The 23,430-nt window shown below is 43.8% G+C and overlaps 1 protein-coding gene across 1 annotated transcript in view; it reads left to right on the top strand.

Moving 5' to 3' along the window:
• The window catches only part of MRPS18A (mitochondrial ribosomal protein S18A), a gene marked incomplete at its 5' end in the record, with an annotated part of 20,895 nt that extends 326 nt beyond the window's left edge, over positions 1-20,569 (top strand). The window contains 4 exons of the mRNA XM_010165953.1: positions 3,142-3,246; positions 10,369-10,492; positions 11,589-11,655; positions 20,262-20,569. Coding sequence (XP_010164255.1) covers positions 3,142-3,246; positions 10,369-10,492; positions 11,589-11,655; positions 20,262-20,406 — 441 coding nt within the window. The remainder of the gene's footprint in view (positions 1-3,141; positions 3,247-10,368; positions 10,493-11,588; positions 11,656-20,261) is intronic.
• Positions 20,570-23,430: the final 2,861 nt, after the last annotated feature.

The raw sequence follows: 23,430 nt of genomic DNA on the forward strand, positions 1-23,430 counted from the left end.
CCCTGACCGGAGGCATTCGGGACCCAAAACACAAGAGGCAGTTCTTTAAATGGGCTCATTTCTTAAAGCAGTGGCACTTGGTATTGTCTCTAGTGTGGCCTGCCACAAAGGAGGTTTGCCCGGTGGCTTTTTTGCTTCACCTTGGACTGGCACCATGATGTGGCATTGCAGGATGGCTCTGTACGGGCTATGTGCCATGCACACCGCTTGCCTTTGATTAGTGTTGTGTTTGTTAATCATTGTGTGTGCCCTGGTGACTGCAGGTGATACAAAGCTCACGTCCTGTAATGCACTTGGTCAGAAAAAAAGATCAGTGAAAGGGGTATTGTCAAAGGAAGACCTTAAATACTAAAGGAGAACTGCTCCTGAAAATAAGAAGAGCATTCTTCTTTCTGAAGCATTCTTCTTTCTGAAGAGCATTTTCTCAGCTACAGTGTATGACAGGGAGGAAAAGACCACAGCAATAGAATTAGAATTTTGCTTAATTAACACCATCTGATCTGTTGCACTTTATCAGAATTGTCATTTTTTAGAAGAAACACTGAAATTACTGGAGTGGGGGGCGGGGTGGAAGGAGATTGCATTATTCTTGTCACATTACATGTACCAGCAGGAGTCTGTGCCTTGGCTGGAGACAGGTAGCACAGGTATTTTGAAATGTGTAAATACAATGAGGAGAGTGGAGCAGGAATTATTTGGGAATAACTAGAAGACAGTGCACCTAAATGCTAATCTATATAAACATAAATGATAAGGAGAGAACAGACTTTTTTTGCTTGCTAATGAAACAGACAAAACCTGGTTGTTCATGCCTTTGAAAGTCTGAGTTTCCTTCTTGTCGTATTTCTGTTAGTGGACGTTGTCATGTTTGAAATCTGAATGGAGCAGGTTACTTATATTTTAGATATATAATATTAAAAAAAAATATATCTAAAACTATCAAGAAAAACAAGTTTTAAGGTGTGATGGAAAATCTCTTTTTCTTGTCTTCAAGTGCCAGACTACTAATCTTTGCCCAGAGACCTAAAGAGAAGAGCTTGCAAGCCTGCCCTGAAGTTGTTTTAACCAAAACAAGGGGGGGAGTGCACACACCAACACAGTGAACTAGAGTGTAAATTATAATCACAAAGTTCCAATACATTAACTGAGGCTTGAAGTAGAAAAGAAATGCATTGCAGTAGCAGAGCCCTTTACAAAAATAATTCTTCCTGTCGCACTGTAGAAGCGTAAGGGAGATCTGGACATTTCTACTGTATAATATCCTAGCATCAATCTGTGATCTGTCCGTGCCTCTAGATGAGGGAAAAATCTTGTAACAAATGTGTAAATTGACCAGCTGAAGGGCTGATACTTTTCTCAGCATATCCTCTGGTCACTCCATTTATCCTACCAACTCTACATCTGTCTCTGCTGAATCCATCTTTCTATGCTCATCTTTTTATGTGTCCTCGCTTTTATAAGTATTGAAGGAAGTGTTTGACATGAACCAGATGAATGAATCCCAGAGAAGTCTGGATTTCATCAGCATACTGAGAATGTAGAGCCCCTATGTTCCTTCTCCATTCTCTAACAGAAATAATAACTGAGTGGGTTAACAATATCAAAGTCCTCAGTAGTTGGCGAATAATTGCTAAAAACTGTACACTGCATTTTATCTCAGGAAAAATTTATATTGACATAGCATTCTGAATCTTTATTCATTGCCAAGATGGAATTACAGCCAAAGTACAGTCTGAAGCCAGACTGGCAAGAATCAAGACCAGATACACTGGCTTCCCAGAAAATAACTTTACCAATGAAGAGGAAATTAGATACTGGCCTATATTTTGTATTCATAGTTACTTTTTTGTTTCTGTAGAACTGGTTCTACTTGGTGGGGGGACCAATCTTACTTAAAAATGGACAATATTCTCTCTCTTTGAGGTACTGAGATGCTTGAGCTACAAGTAACTTATCTGTTTCCATTTTGTCATCACTAGCCAAGAAAGACACAAATCCATGGTATAAAATAGTTCTAACTGGATGCCAGTGTCCCATGCACACTTACAGAAAATGTCGTGCTTGTCTCTTCCCAGGTTTTCAGGCACAGAACCTGACAGTTCAGTCTAAATCAATCATCTTTTTTATTAAAAGTAACATTGCATTCCACCCAGGATTTCTTTCTAAATTCTCTGGTGCTTGCACTATTTGAGGCTGTCAGTTGGTGTTCCAAATCTGGTTTTAATCTTAATTTGACCAGAGGAAAGTTATGGAATATTTTGGAGAAAAAACTGGCTTAGTTTTATTGCCTTTTCTGTCTGTTCAGAATTTGAGATAGCTCTTGCTTCTATTCATAAGTCCTCAAAAAAGACAAGTGCACATGTAGATAGACTTCGTATTCCTAATATATCTACATTTAGAAAACAAATTTCTCAAGTTCTTCCCACATGCACCTTCTGCATCTTTGCATGTTACTTTTGAGAAAACTTGAGTGTTAGATGTCACAACTTTGTAGTGATACAGAAAAGATTATAAAATTGTCTCCTAAATGAATTATTCAGGGAATTAAACTGGATAAAATATTGGTGTATTGAAAAAAAAACAAAAACAGCGACAAAAAAACCCCCACAAACTCAAAGACTCTCCTAACAGTCCTTTCTTAAAATTTTACTTTTGCTCAGAATTTTCCCTCTTGGTGATTTATAATCTAGCAAGCCGCTGCATACTTTGGTCCACAATATACATCTGCTATTCTGTGGCATTCTCTTATTCCATGTTTTAAAGCTTTTGGTTAAAGGGCCACTGCCATTTCAATGTATAGCAGTTCAAACTAGTACCAAAATAAATGGAATTCAGGTGACTATGAGAACTTCACACTGACTGTGAACTAGTTTACTTTTAGTAAAACATACATGAGAATTTACCAAATGGTTCCCTATGCCCCTGGGATTTGTTCTTTTCCCCATAGTTTGCATATATCCAAAGTGCTTGGTATATCTATAATATATAAAGTGAGTTGAATACTATAGATACTGTTCCCCTTACATCTGCACAATACTAGTCAACATATTGTGGACTTGAGGGAAAGTATTTCTCAAGTCACAGGTGCAGGTAGAGGTCTAAACTATGCCTGATCATTATATGCTTTGATTTCTTTACTAGATTGAAGGGAGAATTATAGAGGATGCTGAAACACCAACTCCTCCAAACCCTTCTGGACAGTGTCCCATCTGTCGCTGGAACCTGAAGCATAAGTACGATTATGTGGTAAGTTTAATGAAGGAGAGTTCCCCCATCCTCACAGCTAGATAAATGTTGCCCTCAGATCAACATACTGCACAACCTGGCCTTCTCGTCTTTTGCTAGGTGTAGTAAAGATAGTTAATTCCATCTCTGCTTCTCTGGGGTGTAACGAGAACTTCCTACACAGTAATTGTTTGCCTTGGCTGATGGTGTTCCTGGCAAAAAGAAGGATAAGCTCATATCAGATAGGAGGCTTGGAATTATAGAGATGGCCATTTGATCTGAGAAGGCCGTGTGTCTTTTTGTGCCCAGCTGCCTTTCAGCGTTGCACTTCCAGGAGAATCAAAATGGAATGCAACATTTAGTCAACTGATTCAGGCCCGTTCTAACTCCAGAGAGGCCAAAAGACTTGACTAAATCAATTATATGTCTTCAAGCACTACAGTTCCTCATTGGGTCACTGTCCACTAAAGTAACAACTGTTTTATATGATTTTTAAAACTCTTGATGGGTATGAAGGAGAGCATACGTGTTTACATCCCTTGCAACTGAAAAAAATAGGTTTGATTCAAGCATTTTGCAAGAAATGCTAATGCAAAGTTTATTAACTAGTGGGAGGATTACTAACACTAAATGTAGAAGATAGGAAGGAAATCCTGTAATGCTTTAAAACAAAAGCACAACAGTCAAGAACACTTTAGAATAAGAAGTGTGAGATAGAAGATGCAGAATGTAACTTTACAAGAGGTTATTCAAACACAGAGTTTACAAAAGGACTAAGTGCCCCCTGTGCAAGCTGAAAACCCAGTACTGGAATTAGAAAAGAAGAAAAACAGACAGGAACGTGCTGTTACTAAGATAAGGCAACAGAAAACCTGGAATAAGTTAATGTCAGTAGGATTAGGGTGAGAGAGATACAAATGCATCTGGAGGAAAAGAAGTCTTTGGGAGAAAGAAAGTCCATTGAGAGGAGAAGGGGACTGAAAGCCACACTGGCTGGAGAATGCCTAAGCTCCTCCATGCAAACCTAACACACACATACACAAAAGAAAAATTATGTTTTAATATTTAGGTAGTAATGGCAGTCTTGCAAATGGAAAACAACAGGATAAAACAGGTACACAAATAACTTAAGTATTGAATTAGGAATAGATACAGACCAGCAGGCCTGGACTGCATGTAGCCCAAGATCTTAAGGGAATTAACAAATATGTTGCTCCACTTGCAGCATTTTTTTAAAGCGTGAAAAAACATCCTAAGAAATCACCAAATGGTTTGAAAACAGCAAGTGAAATACTAAGTACTTGAGAGAGGAAGGAGAATGATGCTGATGCTTACCACTTGGTAAATCAAATGTTTGGGTAGATTGGGTGCTCAGAGATGTGGTTTAGTAGCGGACAGGTACTGTTGGACTCTATGATCTCAAAGGTCTTTTCCAACCAAATGATTCTATGATTCTATTAAATTCCAAGTAAAATGGTAGCAACTAAGAGTAAAAACAAATAACCTGTTGGATAAGACTAATTATGACTCACGAATTATAAAGAACATGGGTACAGAAATAGTGCCAGACAAAATACTTGCAATTACTCCAGGCAGGTGAAACAACATATGTGAGAAGTAAATGAAATACCAGTTTAGTATCTTTCAAAGCCTGTGTTGTAGAAATTAAGTTTTCTAGGATCTGAGTGTTGTCAGTGATTCTGAGTCAGGCTGGATGCAATACTAAACAGTGAAATAAGTTGGGGGTGGGGGAGTATTTAGTGGTCTCTGGTCTGGTTTCTCAACAATCTGGGAAAGCTAAAAATACGATGAATTTGGAGATGATAATAAATTAGGAGAAATGGCAAATACCATTAAGGTATGGGAAGTACTACAAAAACAGATCACATTTGTTTTGTGTTGCCCGTGTTTGAATGCAGCAATTTCTTGCAACTCTTTTCTTCTTCACAGTTGCTGAATTGTGTTGTGATCAAAACAGACCAATCATTTACACTTTCTTAAGGTTAATAATATAGTTTTATGTGACTTGTAAATGTGAAGAGTCAAGAGCATCATTAAACTGGGAAGTTCTGCAGGTTTCCAGAAAGCATTCCATGAGTCACACATTATCAAATCCAGAGAAACTATAAACTGATGCTCAGGGATGAAATGAGCCATGGTAGTGGATTAAATCTTGGAAGTTACTAAATAGACTTCACTTTCTGCTGCTGCCTGTGGTAGAAGACTCTGTTGCACATAGAGATAGCAGTGCCTTCAGGAACCAAAGAAGCAATTTTAGACAATGTGATGCTGCAGAGCCTGAGTTCCAGGATTAAAAGGAGGCTGTTGGCTCCAACAGACGATGTAAATCGTGAGTCTTAGGAATGTCTGCAGCGTGAACTAAGGTTACGAGTTTTTTTCTGCACTTCAGTTCAGTTTGATTCTTAGATCCTGATTTCTACTGTTTAGCATGGAGGCAAGAGAAAACCAAATGTGAGGAGAGATCTTGCATCAGAGTCCTGAGAATCATTGCTGAGATAGTTCCTAAGAAATTGTGGTCCCGAGAGACAAAGTAGGAACATGTCCGCCCTGGCTGTCGTGTAGTTTTTAAATGCATATGCATCTGGCATATATATATCCAGTACTGCTGCTGTAGAGCAGAGGAGAACCTGGACAAAAAGCTAAAGAGAGCAGTGTGAACTGGTACTTCAGAACTGTAGAAGTTTCTTATCTCAGTATGTAGAAGCATTCCTCTGAGGGGCTGATGAGGACTAGGAGAAATTTCAGATCTGGAGTAGACCACCTCTCCTACTTTAATAAGTCCCTTGTATGTTTGAATGCTTTGTACCAGTCATGAATTTTCAGGCTTTTAAATGTTAAGGTGAATAAAATCTCCCTTTTCTGCACAAAAGTGCTCTCTGCTATTTTTCTTTGCTGCAGCAGTGATGAGCCGTAGAAGCTTGAAATGCTTAAATAATAAAGTGCAGGCATTTAACTGTGGGGGTAATTAAACAGTGGCACAATTTACTCAATGGTGGTTAATTGTCCTAGAAGTCTGTAAATTGAGAACAGCTATTTTTGTTAAAGATACAGCCTAGTTCATACAGCATAACCTATAATCTACGCCTGGTAAGAGATCAGAATAGATGGATCACAGTGGTTCCTTTGAGACTGATAAACTGAGATCAGTCAGTTGCACAGAAGGGAAAGTGTGAGCTTTTTAGCTTGGGATGCTTGTAATTGGACTGAATGAGGCACTATGAAAAGGGAAGTGTTGAATTAGCCCCTGAGGGAGCTGAGTAATATGACCTCATAGGACTTTCCTTTTGTCCTGTGCAACTAGCACGGTCTAAAGTAGCGGCATAATGAGTTACTTTGGCTGTCGGAGAACTAGGGGACCAATGTCTCCAAAGTCATTAATCAACTGAACAGGCATTGTGCGCAGTAGCAGGTCATGATTCCAACCTGCCTCAGCTGTGGTGTGGAGGAGGGCTGCAGTTGTCTTTGCCAGTTCAGTCCTTAGTCTCTGCTGAGGCTCAGGCTAACAGAGGCTAAGGTATAAATTCCCACAGTTTGCCATCTGTGTGTGTCTGTCTGTTGAAACTGAAACCTCAGTTGATTTTTTTTTCATATCCATTGGAGATAAAAAAAATATTTTGGTCATTGTCAGGATGCAACTGTATTGAAACCTGCAATCCTGTTACAAAATGCCTAGAAAATGCTGTACAGCTCCCAGGACTGGAAATAATGACTGGCAGCTTGTCTGATACTGCCCAGTAGTAATTTGTCTGTGCAGACACAACTCTTCTTGCAGTAAACACAGCTTTTAATGAATGGCCTGTAGCCAGTCAAGGATCCTGCTTTTCAAAGTGTCTGCAGATATTAAAATGCAGCGATGCCTCTGAATTTTGGTTGCCATCCATTCACAAGAACATGATGTACAGTGTTTCATTTAGCGAGTTTATCCAGCCCTTTTAGAGGTGAAGGCTAAACTTGTTTTTCTTTTCCCCCCTTATCCACTTCAAACATCGTTAGGCTGAATAGGCAGTAAATATGTCGTCTTGCTTTGGCAGCAATTAGGGGAAACCAAACTGCAAGCTTTGCCTATTAGCCCTAGATTAATTCAATCCAAGTTGTTTTCATCAAATGCTGCAGATTACAGGGGTGGGAATCTGGGTCCAGCCTCGTGGGAGCTGTCCAGTGATTAAAGCAAATCCGTGGTTACAGGCTTGGCTGTCCACTAGCACAAAATGTGAATTTCATGGAACATGACGGCACCATGAGGACTTGCCAGACATATTTTTTCTCTTTGACCGCTCCACGTACTTGTTCGCTTCCCTCCACAGCTGCCCCATAAAGTTGGCTGTACCTGTCTGCTTTCTCCCTGTGGTGAGATGCATCTGTGTGAGTACTCTGGGAGAGGCACCTGGCCTGTTAACTCTGAGGATCCTCAGAAATGGACAAACCTTCTGTCAAGTGTGCAGCACTTTAAGCCAAACGGTGTGAGTGTAATTTGCAGCTGCAGCGGCTGGGACATAGATGATTTCAGTTAAGAAATGACTGCCACACGAGGGTGTTGGTCAGTTGGTGACACCGTTGGTCAGAGATGATAACAGAGAATGGATTTTCCTGGTTTTCTTTTCCACAGGGAGAAAAATACAGACAATCTCTCTTTGCTTCCCGCCTCCCCGCTTTGCATGGAAATACTTGATAACAACCCTGTGACTCCATGAGGCGTGGTGGTAATAAGAGAAATCACTTGGACCACACACACCCTTCACAAGCCTGTGGCCTACTTAGGCTTTCACGGCTGCAAAGACTGGAACAGCCTCACACTTGCCATCAGCTCCCTTTTTCTTCTTCCCCATAGAGTAATGCAGCAGGCTAGTAAAAAAGTCTAGGAAATTTTTCTCTTTCTAGGCACTTGGAGCTGGTCAGCCCTTTTTCACTCAGGGAAATGATATGTTTGTGCTAAAAGTCAAATTGAGCTGTTGGTGATCTGGAGAACTGGATGGCTAAAGAAGAGGAAAAAAGGGGATGGAGTCTTGCTCTAGTTTCCTGAATCCAATCCAGTGTATTTCAGGAGTGGCCGAAAGTCAGTGCCCTTGGACTGTTTGGCTGGCCTCCACCCAGTTTCCACCAACGCAGCTGGCACCCACTGGTCCCTTGGTTGCTGTTCTCATTGGCAAGGCCATGTGTTAGCTGGGCTGAGGACACGTCGCTTCTGTTTTAACCATAGATGGCCTCTCAGGAGCTTGCTGCTGGTTGCTCAGCCATGCTTTTCTTGTTCTTTGGATACAGTATCGCTCTGTACGGTGGTTGAGAAGTCATTTTGTATCAGTGAGAAGTTGCCTAATGTGCTGTGTTTTTAAAGGAGCTGGATCTGAAAACGAGGCTCAACACATTAATTGCAGACAAGTGGAGGTAGAAAGGAAGCCAGATAAGGGAAGAGGGAAATTGTGTATCATGAGAGTATAATGAGGGTGGGATTGAAAGCTGCGAGGGGGAAGAACAAAAACAAACCACAAAACCCCAAAACAAACAAAAACCCCTCTGAGTTTTGACTGCATGCCTTGTATGACAGCATCTGTCAGAATCCGTCATTACCAGAAAGCCGTACTGAATTCCACCCCCTACAGAGCTGAGCTGCTCTTGCGCAGTGGGGGTGGATGTATAATTCCTAGATAGCTAGGTTTTGGGAATATTCATTTTGCATCCACTTGTGATTGCTTGCTTTTGCAAGGGCAGTAAATGAAGGTAGGGGTGCTCCAGGGAGCCTTTTGTAAAAGAGCAAAGATGGGGGGGTGGGAGCAGGTCTGTGAATCTGTGAACAACAGGCAGAATCAGGGTCACCTAATGTGAAGAGCAACAAGTACTCTTTGTTCTCGCCTGTTGCCCTAGACAGTGGGGCTGTAAAGTGCTGACGTTCCTGGTTTGAATTCTCTTTCTTTTGGGGTGCTCCCTGGCAGGTCCCTTCCAGCCTGCAGGCAGCCTCCGCACCATCCAGCTACCTCAGCTATGAACATGTTTACAACAGCCGTGGAGAAGTGAACTCTCAACCAACAACAGGTTTATCAATATATGGGATCAAAACAAGCACAGAGTCTCCAGAGGCCCTTTGGGCCAATTTGTGCTGACATCAGCACGCCAAGGGGACTTGCCTGTATTGGCCTGAGGGGTACATTCGCAGTGGTGCTGCGTGTGGAAATGGAGAGCACATCTCTAAATACTGGGCTGCAGTACTGTGTGCAGTTAATGGGACACTCGCACAACAGTTGTTGCTGCTGTGTTTAAAAATTTGTCATCCCAGCTCTGTGATACTATCTGCTCCTAGAGATCCCTTTAATTTTGTTTTTATTAAGAGTGCTTTGTATTTCTAGAGCTCTTAATTGTGGAAAGGTCAACAGCAGTGTAATCTAAATGATTCCTGAATCACAGACGAACCCTCGGCATGCTGCGAGTGCTCCTTCCATCCAGCATGGCTGTAACAGCCCTACCTCATACATGCACAGTTGAAGGACTGAAGGCAGTAATTTATCCTATTAGGTCTTTCTCATCAACACACATTCTTTTCTTGCAAAAAGCTTATTCATGTGAGATCTTGGACCATTTCCCTGCTCTCCACCCCTCCAGAGAGACATGAGGGAAGTTCCGCCATGGGAAACTGGATAAAAGTTTGAGGAGTAGATAGCAGAGAACAATCCTGCGCTGAGGCAACAAGGAGGAGGCCAGAGGTGACCTAACATATATGTGACCTTTAGGACAGCAGCTGTGATGGCATTTCAAGTTGTGTAAACACTATCCATCTGTAGGTCTTGTGTAACTGTGTCTGAATACCTAGGGCACATTATCTTAGCAAGAATCTTGGAGCAAGCGACAGCGAAGTAGCAGGGATTGCAGCTGACATCATGTGTTTACACTAGTGAAGTCAGGGGAAGACTCAGACCATCTGAGTGACCTTACTGAGCTAAGCTGGCAGGCAGAGTGACAGCAAGCAAAAGCCACTTGACGAGCTGCAGCCAAAATGCGTAGGAAGGCCTCATTGCTTTGTTTTGCTTTGTTCTGTGTTCTGTACACAACACGAGGGTCAGCACAACACCTAAGAATCATGGCAGTTTAAGCAGCTGTAGCACTGATGGCTTTGCCCTTCTTTTGCTCTCTCAGGATGTCTTGCTGCTGAGTCAGTTTATCCGTTCTGATGGAGGGATGCTGCCACGAAGGATTACAGGCCTCTGTTTGGAGGAGCACAAGAAAATTGCTGTCTGTGTGCAGATGGCTCACCGTGCAGGTATCTGGACTCCTCCTGAGACAACCCCTTTCTGTGGAGTACCCATCAAAACCCTTTACAGGTCCTGCACCTGGGTCCGGGCAACCCCAGGCACAAATACAGGCTGGGTAATGAATGGCTTGAGACAAGCTCCAAAGAGAAGGACTTGGGAGTGGTGGTGAATGAGAAGCTGAAACAGGTTGCCCAAGGGGGTTGTAGATGCCCCCTCCCTGGAAGTGCTTAAGACCAGGCTGGATGAGGCTTTGAGCAACCTGGTCTAGTGGAAGGTGTCCCTGCTGATGGCAGGGGGGTTGGAACTAGATGATCTTTAAGGTCCCTTCCAATCCAAACCATTCTATGATTCTCCTGCCCAATTAGTATAGCTCAGTGAGATGTCATTGTCCAGCCACCCAGAAAATTCATTATGGTCCCAGCGCTGGGACAGGATGATGGACCAGAGACTGCTTGTTCCACTTTCTATGTGTCTTGGCTTCTGCCTTGAAAGCAGGCATTTTTTCCTGTAGATGAGTCTGCTGTTGCAGAAAGATCTGGGAACTGGCTCAGTCTCTAGTAAATAATGATTAAATAACATCTTCTGAAGTTACTTGATTTAGCGTAAGCTTGACCTACCCTGTTAATAACATGGACCTCTCTACCATCTGCCATGTGATGACTTTTTTGCTTTACCCTGGGAGTGGGATCCAGGTTGACACAGTCAGAGTATTGTGCTGATCTTTATGCCTGGTACCTGAGTTGTGTTCAAGTTAAATGGACTGAGAATTTTAATAGTCAGATTTTCATCTTGGAGATGGAATTTGATTGGACATCAGTGCCTTATGTCCTCTCAAAAAGTCTCTTTGATATGCCCAAGTGGCTGTGTCTTTGGTGTGTATTTCCTCTTTACAGCCAGCAGAACCTCCTAACTTCTCTTTGGCTGGGCTGCAGGTTCAGCAAAGACCAAAGATAAAATACCCTTTCTCACGTACTTGACTTTTTCCTGTGCTGTCCCAGTAGGGACCTGGGTTTCCTGGCTTACAAGCTGTAATGTAACTTCTGGGTGATATAGAGGCAAGGAGGCACTGCTAAATATTCTCATACCTTTCTTTTTCTGTTTCAGGTTTGTTGCCAAACCACAGGCCTGCACTTCCTGAAGGGCATATTCCCAAGAAACCCAAACTCAACAGGTGAATAGTCTTGTCTTTCCACATCTCTCATTTTCAGGAATAGATTGGAAGAGGAAAAGCAGTTCCTTATAACTGGGCAAAACATGCCTCAGGCAGCAGGGCTCATAAAGAGTATTTATAGCATTTTGGAGAAGAAAGGTCTGTCACAATATTCTCTTACTAGTCTTTTAAGGACAAACCACAATTCATTCAAACCATTTACCCACACAGGACTAAAACTGACACACATGTTAAGAGTCTGTCCTCCCTTCCTCAGCTACACTCGCCCCCTCATCACTAGCACTCAGTAGGGCAGTCACAAGAGGATGCCACAGAGATAGAACCACAGCATCACAGAGTAGCTGAGGCTGGAAGAGGCCTCTGGATATCGTCTAGTCCAAGCCCCCTGCTCAAGCAGGGTCATCTAGAGTAGGTTATCCAGGATGATGTCCAGTCAGGATTGAGTATCTCCAAGGATGGACCTTGCACAGTTTCTCTGGACAGCTTGTTCCAGACAACCACCCTCATAGTGAGTGTTTTCTTAGGTTCAGACAGAATTTCTTGTGTTTTCATTTGTGCCTGTTGCCTCTTGTCCTGTCACTGGGTAGAGCCTGGCTCCATCTTCTTTACACTCTCCCTGCAGGTGTTCATAAACCCCACTGAGCCTTCTTCTCTCCAGGGTGAGCAGCCCCTTCTCTCTCAGCCTTTTTGTGCCCTGCCTCCAACAGCAGGGGGGTGCCCAGGAAGCAGTACCGGCAGTGAGTGGGGGGCTGAGCAGCCAGCAAGGGCCCATCAGAAGCCTGTTCCACTCTGTCCCATCCCCATTTCTGCCAGTCAGTGATTCACCCTCCGCCTGCCTTGCCTGTGCAACAGAGCCTCTTCCCCCTCCCCAGCCTGAATGGCCCCTGGCCTTTGGTGGGCAAAGGGAAAGCCTGCAGCCGCCTCCTGTGCTGTGCTGGGTGCTCAGAGGTGCTAATCCCCTGTTTATGACCTCACACTCTGTTTCCATGGGGATGTCAGAGCGGTTTATGAACCTCGCATTAGCAAGCCATGGGGTTACCAGAGGCCATGGGGCTGTTGCTGGGAGAGCTTAGGCTGCAGGGCTGGGGGCGGCTGGAGACTCCTGCATTTCAGGTCTGGCTCTGCAGTGGAGATTTGAGGCAAGCTTTTGGAAATGTCCCTTGGATACTGGCAGGCTGCACACTGGGTATCAGTCACGATCAAATTAGAGGACTCTGCATTTGATGCGGCCCTGTAGCCATCAGATACTTCAACTCTTAAAACTTCTTCTTTCCCGAGTCTTACAAGTCTTTGGAATTCTTTTAGTAGCTGTGTCTATCTAGCAGCTGTGGGGTGGAGCACATTACCTAGTTCGCATTCACATGGCAACCCTGCATAGCAGGTCGAGACAGGAAATGGTAAATCCTGTATCTTGCTGGAATCACACCAGGACTCCAGATCTTATGCCCTGACTTCTTATTGGTCCATAGACTTTTAGTGAGAACAAAGAATGGGTACTTCTGGATACATTCTACATGCAATTAGGTGTGCTACACCTCTAAAATTAAGAGATTTAAATTGGAGATTAGTATCCAAGCCCTCCCGATTGCATTGCTAGTCCCTCCCTACACCACCCTTGTTTTTCTTCTGCCAGCAAGAAAACATAGCAAACAGGGTGGAAGCAGAGTTTAGAGAAAGAGAGCAGAGCTGTTGCTGAGGAGATGGAACAGCATTGAAATAGGCAGGCTTTGGAGTCTGGGTGGAGACAAAAGAAGAGAATTGGGAAACTGGATTGAAAGTTTTGGTGGTGGGGCTGGAACTAAACAAATAATCCTCAAAGCTAGGAGAGAGTGTGGTGGGTCTACTCTGAGTGTGGTGTTGAAATATGCTCTTCTGCACCCCATCCTCTCCAAAATAACTCTCACCAGCCACACTTCAGGAGCAGACTGAAGTGCCCGTGTTGTAAATGCTGGAGTTATTGAATTGCCACCAGCTGCTTGGGGGACCTTTAATCTGGTCTCAGAAGGAATCGGGGATCCTGGTGCAGCAGCTTGGCCATTGCTGTGCACTGATGCTTGCAAAGGTGAAAGAGGCATCACTTGCTTGGCTCTGCAGCAGTCTGGTCCTTCTTGGTCAAAAGAAAGTAGTCATGCAGAAACAAGCTAGCAAACAGAGATGGAAACTAACTTGTGTCAGGGCTGCAAACTGAGGTGGATAGTTCTCGCAGGTGGGCTAGTAGCATCCAGTATACTGAGAACTTAGTCCATTCCCAGTCATGTGTCCTCTGTTCTTGCTGTCTCTCCCCCTAGCTCATCTGCACTTACCCTCTTGCCATCAGGACCTTGCACTGCACATGAAAGAAAGCTTTGCATACAGAAGACAGTTCCTGCTATACTGTACTAAAATAGGAGGGTGCAAGGTGAAAAAAATAAGAGCACTGTAGAGGTCTATAGTCTGTCTCAAGACTGTGCTGTGACAGTAAGCTTTGCCCTGCTGAAGGACAGCATTTCTTATCTGTACTTCTGTGTGCTCATCCCTCTGCCCTGAAATTCGTCTCTTGATCATCCTGTAAGTGATCTGTTGTCTAACTCTTCACTCTGAATTAAGAAATCTTTCACTTTTTTAAAGGAGGGACTCCTGAGAAGCCACTGTCTACTCCAGATGTTACCCTACATACTTCTATGAGAATTCCTTCCATCTAGGGACAGAAAATCTTACACTGAGCTGAAGAATGCTTTGCTGATGGTAGAGCTCTTGACATAGAGTACACTATTAGCTGCTAGAGAGACAGGACCAGATGAAAGCCTAAGATAACCTTAGGGACTGATTCCACTCACACCACCTGAGATTGAAAGAGATTCATTGTGGGGAGTGTAACTTGAAGTGGGATTCAGAACCCAGCACCTCTACCATAATACAGACCTGAGCATTCACTTACTGCATGTAGACCATGGATGTTCTGTAGACTCAGAGCAGAAACCCCTGCCTGGCTGAAGTCTGGCCTGTTACTTTATTTGGATCAGCAATCTCTTTAATTTCTCTCCAGTCTTGCAAAGTTCTGGTTGATGCTCCCTTTGGCCAGGCTTCTTCCAAGGTTGTATCAGTATTTTTGAGAGCAGCTTCATCTGCTGCCGAAAGAGGGACAAACCAGCCTGAGGAAAAACTGCTTTGTCTCTGTTCTTTACCCTGAGAGAATGTACAGGCCAGCTGCTTAGGAGGAGCTCTGTGGCTCCTGGACAAAGGTGCTAACAAAGTACATAAAGAAGGGCTGAGAAGCTGTATTAATGTATACTTTTGAGAGCACCAGAAAAGCTGCTCCTCAGCTTTTCCTTGGCTGCACTTGTGGCATTCTTGGCCAGAATGTTTGTCTCATGTCACATATTCACCCTGTTTAGAATGAGCCTGCTTCAAATACGAAGTGTCTGGCAGGCACTGGCTATCACCTAGCTGAGATTAAAATGCAATGTGCCACCGTATGGAACTATCAGCAAACTGTCTTGTTCTAACAAAGGTCAGGGGTGCTGCCCTGCCATTGATCTAGTGATGTGAAGTGTGGATTTATCACCTAGAACCCCTCTGCCTGCTCTGCCGCTCCAGAACATGCTCTTCTGGTGCTTACTCAATCATGTTTTCCAAAAAGCAGAATCCCTGCTCTGTTTCCTGAAGTGTTTTTATTGTGTCTCCATCGTTTGGACTTTGGACATTCCCTTCTACATGCCCCAGATTACTCTGCAGAGAGGTGAAAATTTCCCTGCTTTGCACTGGGTCATTTGGCAGCTGGCCTCTCCCTACCCACCCCATTTCCTGATCCTGTTTCTACTACTGGAATGCAAGAGGAATAGCAGAATGCTTTGGGAAGTAGTGGCCTGCAGATCCCACCTTGTTCTTGGTCATCTAACTGTCTAGCACATTATGGGATCACCCATCTAGGATGTAATGTAACAGTGGAGGAGACTGGAACTTCAGAAGAAGGTATAATATGAAAGTGAAATGCCAGTTTGAGCCAAGCTGTGTGGTCCTGGGGGTGGTAGGAGACATGTGAGACCATCTGTGGTCAGAATTCAACTGGGGAGTGCTCCACAGCACTCTCTTCTACCCCCCGCAGTTGGGACACTGTCCAGGTGAGACTTACCATGGTATTTTTCATTTCTTAGACTTTCTTGTTCTTTGCCTTTTTGCTTTCTCCTGATTTGTTTTTGACAGCAGTAGCTCGTGAATGTATCACTTAACTGCTTTACTAGCTGTGGGTGCTTTTGCAGAAATATGGCTGTTGGAGTACCCATATCATCCATAAGAGTCTTGAGTCTACCATCCTCTTCCTTTCTTCCATATCATTTGTATGCAGAACTTGGACATGGAGAACCAATGAAGTTTACCCTCACCAATGCAGAATTACTCCCTACAGTTCATTTTCTCAATTTTGGCCCAGTCTGGGGCTTTCACTGTTTCCAAGGGATGATTCCACAAGCAAATTTATCTTGCAGCCAAGGATTGTTCCCTCATCCTCAGCCTAAATTCGCCCTTTCATGACTCCCTGCTGTTATTTCTGCATCTATTTGTGCTCCAGCCTGGCATGTTCCAGTGGAGTACTGCAGAAACAAAATATTTTCGCTAGCCCATGAAGCTGAGGAAGTTCTCAGAGAATTCACCAGCACTGTGCAGAGTGACAGACTGTTCTCATATTCCAGAGTCATGGGTGTAAGGCCACCACACACCAGAATCATTTGGGAAATGGTCAAGCACATCTGCAGGTCAAACTTCTGTCCTTGTTTTCAGGATGGAAACCTGAATAGCTCAGCAGTTTTCTTTCCAGCATGGAAGTTGCCACATGGATAGTGTGGACTAACACTCTATCCAGAACAGTCACTGAGTTCAGGCCAGGATCTAGATTCTCTTTTAATGTGAATATAGCACTTATTTTCTTCTGGCAGGTCCAAAATATTGGTTAAAGCACAACACTGAAGTTGTTCCCTTTCCAAAAGAACTAAGGAATGTCACAGGTTCCCCGAGTCTGGGCTGTCAGCGAGAGGTACTGTAGATTATGGAGTATTTGATTTTGAGTGCTCAGCTGCCACTCCATTTTCAGCTTCCTACTGGAAGGACAGAACTTGGCATAAATAATATCCAAGTCAATCCCACCTCCATCACCTGAACTGAAGAATTTGCTATGTGTTAGGAAAGAGGCAGGTTCCATATGAGATCCTCATGAATTTCAAAGTTCTCAGGCTCTGTGGGCACCTCTCATCCCTGGGAGCAGAATCTGGTTTCACTGCTATCAGCATTTCACTCCAGCAGCATGTGGTTTCTCTCATCTGCATGGAAACTGTGCTATGTGTAGCATGTGAATTCAAAAGCAAAGAGCCAGAGCGGCTGCAGGTGAGCAAAGCCAAGAGGTGTCATGGGAAGGGATGTGGCAGGGAGGAGGCAGTCTTGCCAGCACTTTGATCGAGTGCTTCCTGCAGCCTGTAGCTCTCTGCCTTCTGCTCTTAATCCAAACAAAAGCCAGATTGAAAAAGTTCAGTGAGGGTTCAGAAGTTCAGCCTTGAACTGCACCAACATGGCCTTTGCTTGGGCTGTGTGCAGGACTGCAGTTGCCCCATGGGTAGGTCATTTCCCTTACCCAGCACGTGGAAGCCCTGTGCTGCTCCTAGGTGTTAAGCAGTAGCCACTGAGTGGGAAGGCTTTGGGGCCTTCCTGCTCACTAAATAAAATTCATGGAAACAGACTTCCACATGCCACAGAGATTTTAGGCAATTGCAATGACTGCAGGTGACTAACCACACTTGTTTCCATCCTGTTTATATCTTGCCTTTTCCCATCAGGGAAATCCCACCAGGATTCCCATCACACTTTACCCAAACTACTCATTTATGCAGCTGGAGTCTAGGGATTCTGGTTGTTGCCCAGGATCCTACTGTACTCAGGGGGGCAAGTGGAACCCCAAGGTAAGTTGCTGGTCTCTCAGAGCGGCAGTTCTGTCCCCCTTTGTCCAGAGTGAGAGCTCTGCACTTTAAGATAACAGGTTAGGAAACTGCAGACCAGCTGTATTTAGCATGCACATGGAGGCTCTGTCCTGACAACCCTCAGCTGGTTGAGAAAATTAAGACCATCTGCCAGTGTGTGTTTGTAGGTTATTGTAAAAATTCCCCAAGACAAACCGTGTGGTTGGATACAATGGAAGGTTGGGTGACTTGGTTAGAAAAGGTGGTATGCTACTTTACATGGACAGCAGAGTTCACAGAAAAGTCCTGTGTGCTGAGCTTTGAAGCTCTCGTATGTGAGTTTTGTGGATTGTTTTTACTCTCAGGGGAAAAAAAAAATCTGTCTATCACACAGTAGGAACTGGGGTTAGTCAAAAAGGAAAAGGAACTTTGTAGACTGACTGGTCCCGGACATCAGGCTTTTGCCACTGCTGAATCAAGGTAAAAAAAAAAATAATAAAAAAAAAAAAGCAGCAAACAAAATAGGACAAGTTTGAGTTTGGGACAAAGCAAGTATTAAAAGAGCTAAAAGCAAATGTGCTCCAGGAAGGGAAAGCGTCCAAATGTCTGTTTCAGCTAACAATGAAAAGCCCCAGCCTGCAGTCCCCAAAGGAAGCCAAAAGCCTGGACCAGAGGGCTGGATTAGACCTGCTCAAAAGAGAAATAACAAAAGCTTTAAAATCAGGCCATTACTAAATCCTCCTTCCTATGCAGAATTGGGGTGTGCACTTCCAGCCCCCACACAGAAACAGAGGGATTTCTTAAAAAGCCACTGTCTGTCTAACCCCGCACACAGCATTGATGTGTATCTCGCATTCACACGTTCACTTCTCTCCCAGTGAGATCATTTATTATCACGGGAGCACTTTCCCGTAAGCATGTGGACACGTGACCAGAACTGCATTTGGCAAACTGATGCATTAAAACAATTTGGGATTTTTTTCATCCTTCGCTGTAAGTGCAGTCTTGTGATATCAACACTTGTGCTACAGACCTCCCCCTGCAGCCAGAGGAATGCGAGAAGGAGGACTTCACCCCACGTGCCCATCAAATACCCCTACAGCTTCTCTCAAAGGAGCTGCATTGCCATGGTTCTTTGTCAGATTCCAAACTGGGGATCTGCGTTTGGACTCTCTGAACTCCCCCTGCATGTGAAATTAGAGATGGGAGAGTCTCTCCTACTTCCTGTCCTGATGTTATGTAAGGGATTCCACTAATGCACTAGCATAACATTAAAGGTCAAATGGGACTAATTTAGTGCACGCATAGGAGAACAAGATCTTGCTCTGTGCTGCCTCACAAATCCCTCCTGCTGTTGCTTCTAGGTGTTTTAACTATCATAAACTCCTCAAGGTGAAAGCAAAGCATTTTGGAAGTGGCTTCATTTCAGTGGCAGGAACCTCCAAATGCAATTCATTTTTTCAATTTGTGCTGTTTGGGATTGCTAAGGAAGAAAAGCACTAGGAAAATGGGCTGCTGTTGCACAGTCTGTAGCTGCCTGGCATAGCAAGCTTTCTTTGTAGTTCTCAGGAATGTGCCAAATGCCTTCAAACAAATGCGTTACATGGTCTCTGTCCAAAGTTCTTAATATCTCAAATTTGCACGATGCAAATAAAAGGTAACGAAGCTGTTTGGGGAGAGGATGACTGATTGAGGTTACATTAAGACCATGGGATTACTCAACGGAGGCATGCAAACATTGCTGGACAAAGTTTATCAGTCTGTTCCAAATTCTAATTTGTTGGAGCATTGTTTGTGCAGATTATGCTAGGGTTTTACTTTGGATCTTTATTGTCTGAAAAGACTCCTCTTTTTCTAAGGACCTCTATTTCCCCTCTCTACTGGTAGCAAAAGATTTAAAGCCTAACAAAACTCCAGGCCACCCAGCCACAGGGTAAGATTTCCAGTAACTGATTCTGGATCTGAAATCCCCTGCCTGTTTGCAAAGCCAAGTCTAAAACTTCAAATGGTAAAAAGCAGAGGATATTTGCCAGGCATTGCTCTTCACAGAGATTTGCAGTTGTGATGATAATTCCATTCTAGTACCTCTTACATTGTAGGTTCTGACTTCCTGCACCAGCAAGCTGTAATAGTAACGTTCAGAGAATACTACAGCAAATTTGCACATAGGAAACTACAAGACTAGGCCTGAAATTGATCCCATACAGAAGAAATAACCTATTATCCTCTGAAAATAAATGAATCCCTTTTTAGAAACTATTTCTCACAGAGTTTAGCCTTTGTAATTAATTTACCTTATTGAGGCCAGCTGTTGAAATAACACCTCCCATAGAGGCTGGGATGCGTTCAGTCTTGGACTTAGTTGCAAGGAAGGGATTTGGCACTCCAGTTGAGCTACAGGTGGACAACTTGCCAGCAGCCTGGTGACTACACCTGATTTGTTTTGAGACTGGAAATCAAACAGGTGCCAATGGATTCAGTACAGAGGTGCAGCTTGGAAGCTGCAAAACAAACAAAAATTCCTTTCCAGCGGTCCCTTCTGAATTAAGGGAGCTCTGCTCACAGTTACTCCTTTTCTAAAGAGGCACGTGGGCAGGCAAAGACTACAGCGCCTGCTCCTGCTTCAGTCAGAATCTTTTCTCAGTGATCAGTCTCAAACTGAAATGCATTTGTGTTGTTTGACAGGTACCTGACTCGCTGGTCCGTCAAATCTGCAAAGCCCATCTGGAGGAGAGGCCCTAAGTGGTGCAAAAAACCCATGCCAGTTGGACACCCTTTGCTGAAGGATAATGTCAAATATACAAACAGTCTTCTCTGTTTTAACCACTAGCGGCCAGAACTGGCATAGTCAGTCAGCACAGCTGTTTTCCATTGTTCTGCTTTTTTTGCAAGTTTGCCAGTATCTCAAATTTTCTTATTCCAAAATTGTCATTAGTACTCTATATTGTCTCCAGTGAATGAGCTGCAATCTGCTGTAGGAGAAGATTCAGCAAAGCAAAGTTCAATGTGCAGGATGATTTGGAGAAAGCAGAGGGCAAAGACTTTTACCTCACAGCCAGAAAGGACCTGAAGGTTTTTGTTTCATTAAGGTCCACGACTGGGTTTTGAAAAAGTTGTTCCTTCTTTTTGCAGCAATGAATGGTGACTCCCCATTAACATGTATTACAACTCAGATTTGCCTCATTTGGGCTTTTGTACGTCACACTGATGGAAGAAAGTTTCCTGCAGTACTATGTTTCCTTGGCAGCAACAGAAGTTGTTCATGACTACCAAAATTATTTTTTTTTATAATCTGTACTATCCATAATTTGCAGCAGAACACCTGTGGCAGTGGCAGACTGGCATGTATGTGTCTGGCAGATCCCCTTAAGGATTCCTGGCTTGTGCTTCACTCCTGGATCCAGCAAATACAGAATGTTGACATCCTTGATGACTTGGCCTTTTTTTTCCCTTTGCAAATATGGCTGCTTCCTGGGATAGTTTGGGGCTGATAGACGTGCATAATTTTCTATCATGTTAACTAAAAGGTGGCACCATTTCTCTCCCTGGACAGTACCTGTATGCACCTTCCACCTGCTGACCACTGCTACTTGAGAAGTACTACTTATGGGCCTGGTATGGCAGGCTCGTTAAATTTACCAGGGTCACTATTGCTTTGGCTCCATTTCTTTTATATTTATCTGGAGGCTACAAATCAACACAGCTTTTTATGTACTAGTATGTCACTTAACCTGGTACTGCTTCCATCAGAATCATCTACTAATACCTATCAGCATGGCCAGGAACAAAGGGAAGGACAAACCTGTATTACCCAGAAAATCAAATTATAATGGTTCTTTTTAGCCTTACTTTGTAAAATGGAAGCCCTATGTTCAGCCTCTGGAGCTGGCAAGATCTTTTTGCTTTCGAAGACAGAGCCAAGACTTCATTAACTAAACTGAGATAAAATCTCTGGCTGACCGTCTCTATTTCATGAAGCTCCACAGCTCTTCAGAAAGGAAAAGATTTTTCTTTCTTCTCCTACATACAGAAGTTACCGTGTCTTCTAGCCCAGGTAGCTCTCTTGGTGAGCTTTACTAATGGAAAGCTCAGAGCACTGGATTAAACCATTGCCTTGAGATGAACCTTAATGAGCATATTTTGCAAAAGACCAGATAATGCCCACAGTTAGTTTTTTTTCTATGGTTTAGCACCATGAGCTGGAGAGACCCCTCTAATTTTGGTGAAACCTAACATCTGAAAAACAAAATATTCTCCTCTCTTCAATGCATCTTTCTGGAGTTCAGGGTTTAGTAGAGATCCCTTACAGTATGTGTCAGCTTTCTACTCTGACTCCAAGGCAGAAACTGTTTTTGTTTGTCATTCATGGGTGACAGCAGGCATTCATTCGTGTTGTGTCCTAATGAGTTTTTGTGTAAGCATGGTGCCTCTGTAATCAGACAGATGGCCTAGGTTTTATTTCTGACCCAGGGCTTCTCCCATCATGGAAGAAAATGCCATTTGTTACTATCTGTCTAAAGGATCTGCAGTGACACATTACAGGGAATTCAGTCTGGAGCTGAGGGAGGATTGCACACAAGTCCTAGGAAGAGAATCAAGGCCAGAGTCCAGGCACAAAAGAATCCTGCTCAAAGTGCAGAGGTTTCACACATTTATTAGAACAAGCAGTAAACAAAAATCTCCTAAGTAAAAAATCTAAACGTTCTCAAGTCTTTGTCCCAGACAGGAGAGTCACAGCATGAAGGGCAGATCCAAGTTCTTCTCGCCAGTGCCAAAGTAGATGTAGCCGTACTGCTTGGTCATTGGAACATGGTAGAACGTCAGGCCCAGCCACAGCAGGCTCCGCAGCACCACCACAGTACCTCCCTTCTCTAGGTGGACAGTCCAGGAGCCTGTGCAAGAACATGTGCTAATGAGTCACTGCAAAGGAGAAAGAAGCAGTGTTCCTGGAGCAAGCTGTCCCTAAGCTGGGAGGATTGTGGTGGGTTCTGCCTGACCAGTTAACAGTGCACAAGGCTCTGGGCCTCAAAGGGAAGTCAGGGAGACCAGAAACCTTGATGCCCTTTCCTCTTTTGTCAGCTCAGCATTACAGGCTGCCCTCATGATGTCTGCATCTAGTTTCACACAGCAACATAGTCCCACAGCTATGAAGATAATGTCATATGCGTCACAGGAAGGGACCCCTGGAGCTCCAGACTTGTATACGTGGTCCCTAGGAGAGGCTACAGCTATTCTTGGCTGCTTCTGAGTGGGCAGCAGTTACTCTAACAAGCTCTGCCACCTACTTGGTCTAGCTAATAGCTATAGAGAGAGAGCCAAGACTAGTTATAGCAATCCTGCACAGGTATGAAAGTTCTGCTTAAAATAAACTCATAGCATTAGTAGTGGGGAGAAGAAGGCAACACTTTCCTGCTCCAGGGAAGACTAGTTTCCCTGATGCAATGACTGGGAAAGAAGAAGAAGAAAAAGTGAAAAGCAAGGTATCTCCTATCTCAGAGAAATTTACAGAAAAGGCTAACTCTCTTCAGTCTTTCTTGGCTCCGCCATTGAAGAGGATGTGCATGGTAGGGGCAAAGGGATTAGTTTCCGCATTAATGTTGCTTTGGCTCTGCAGAGGAGGTTCAGAGCCAGTGTGAAAATGCAATTTCTCCTGGATGCAAGGAGCTCTGAGCCACTGAGTATTTGTTTTGCCTCTGACACGACAGCCTGGGAACAATGCCAGAGGGGAGGGGGCTGGAGCATCAGCTTGGATTCAATGCCAGAGGGCAAGGAGCTGCCAGGAGAAGAAAATACCAGCTTAAGCACCAAATCAGTAATGCCTAGAGGCTACAATGTAGGGAAGAGGGTTCCTGCT

This window comes from Antrostomus carolinensis, unplaced genomic scaffold (assembly GCF_000700745.2).
Source record: "Antrostomus carolinensis isolate BGI_N321 unplaced genomic scaffold, ASM70074v2 scaffold21384, whole genome shotgun sequence".
Taxonomy (NCBI): domain Eukaryota; kingdom Metazoa; phylum Chordata; class Aves; order Caprimulgiformes; family Caprimulgidae; genus Antrostomus; species Antrostomus carolinensis.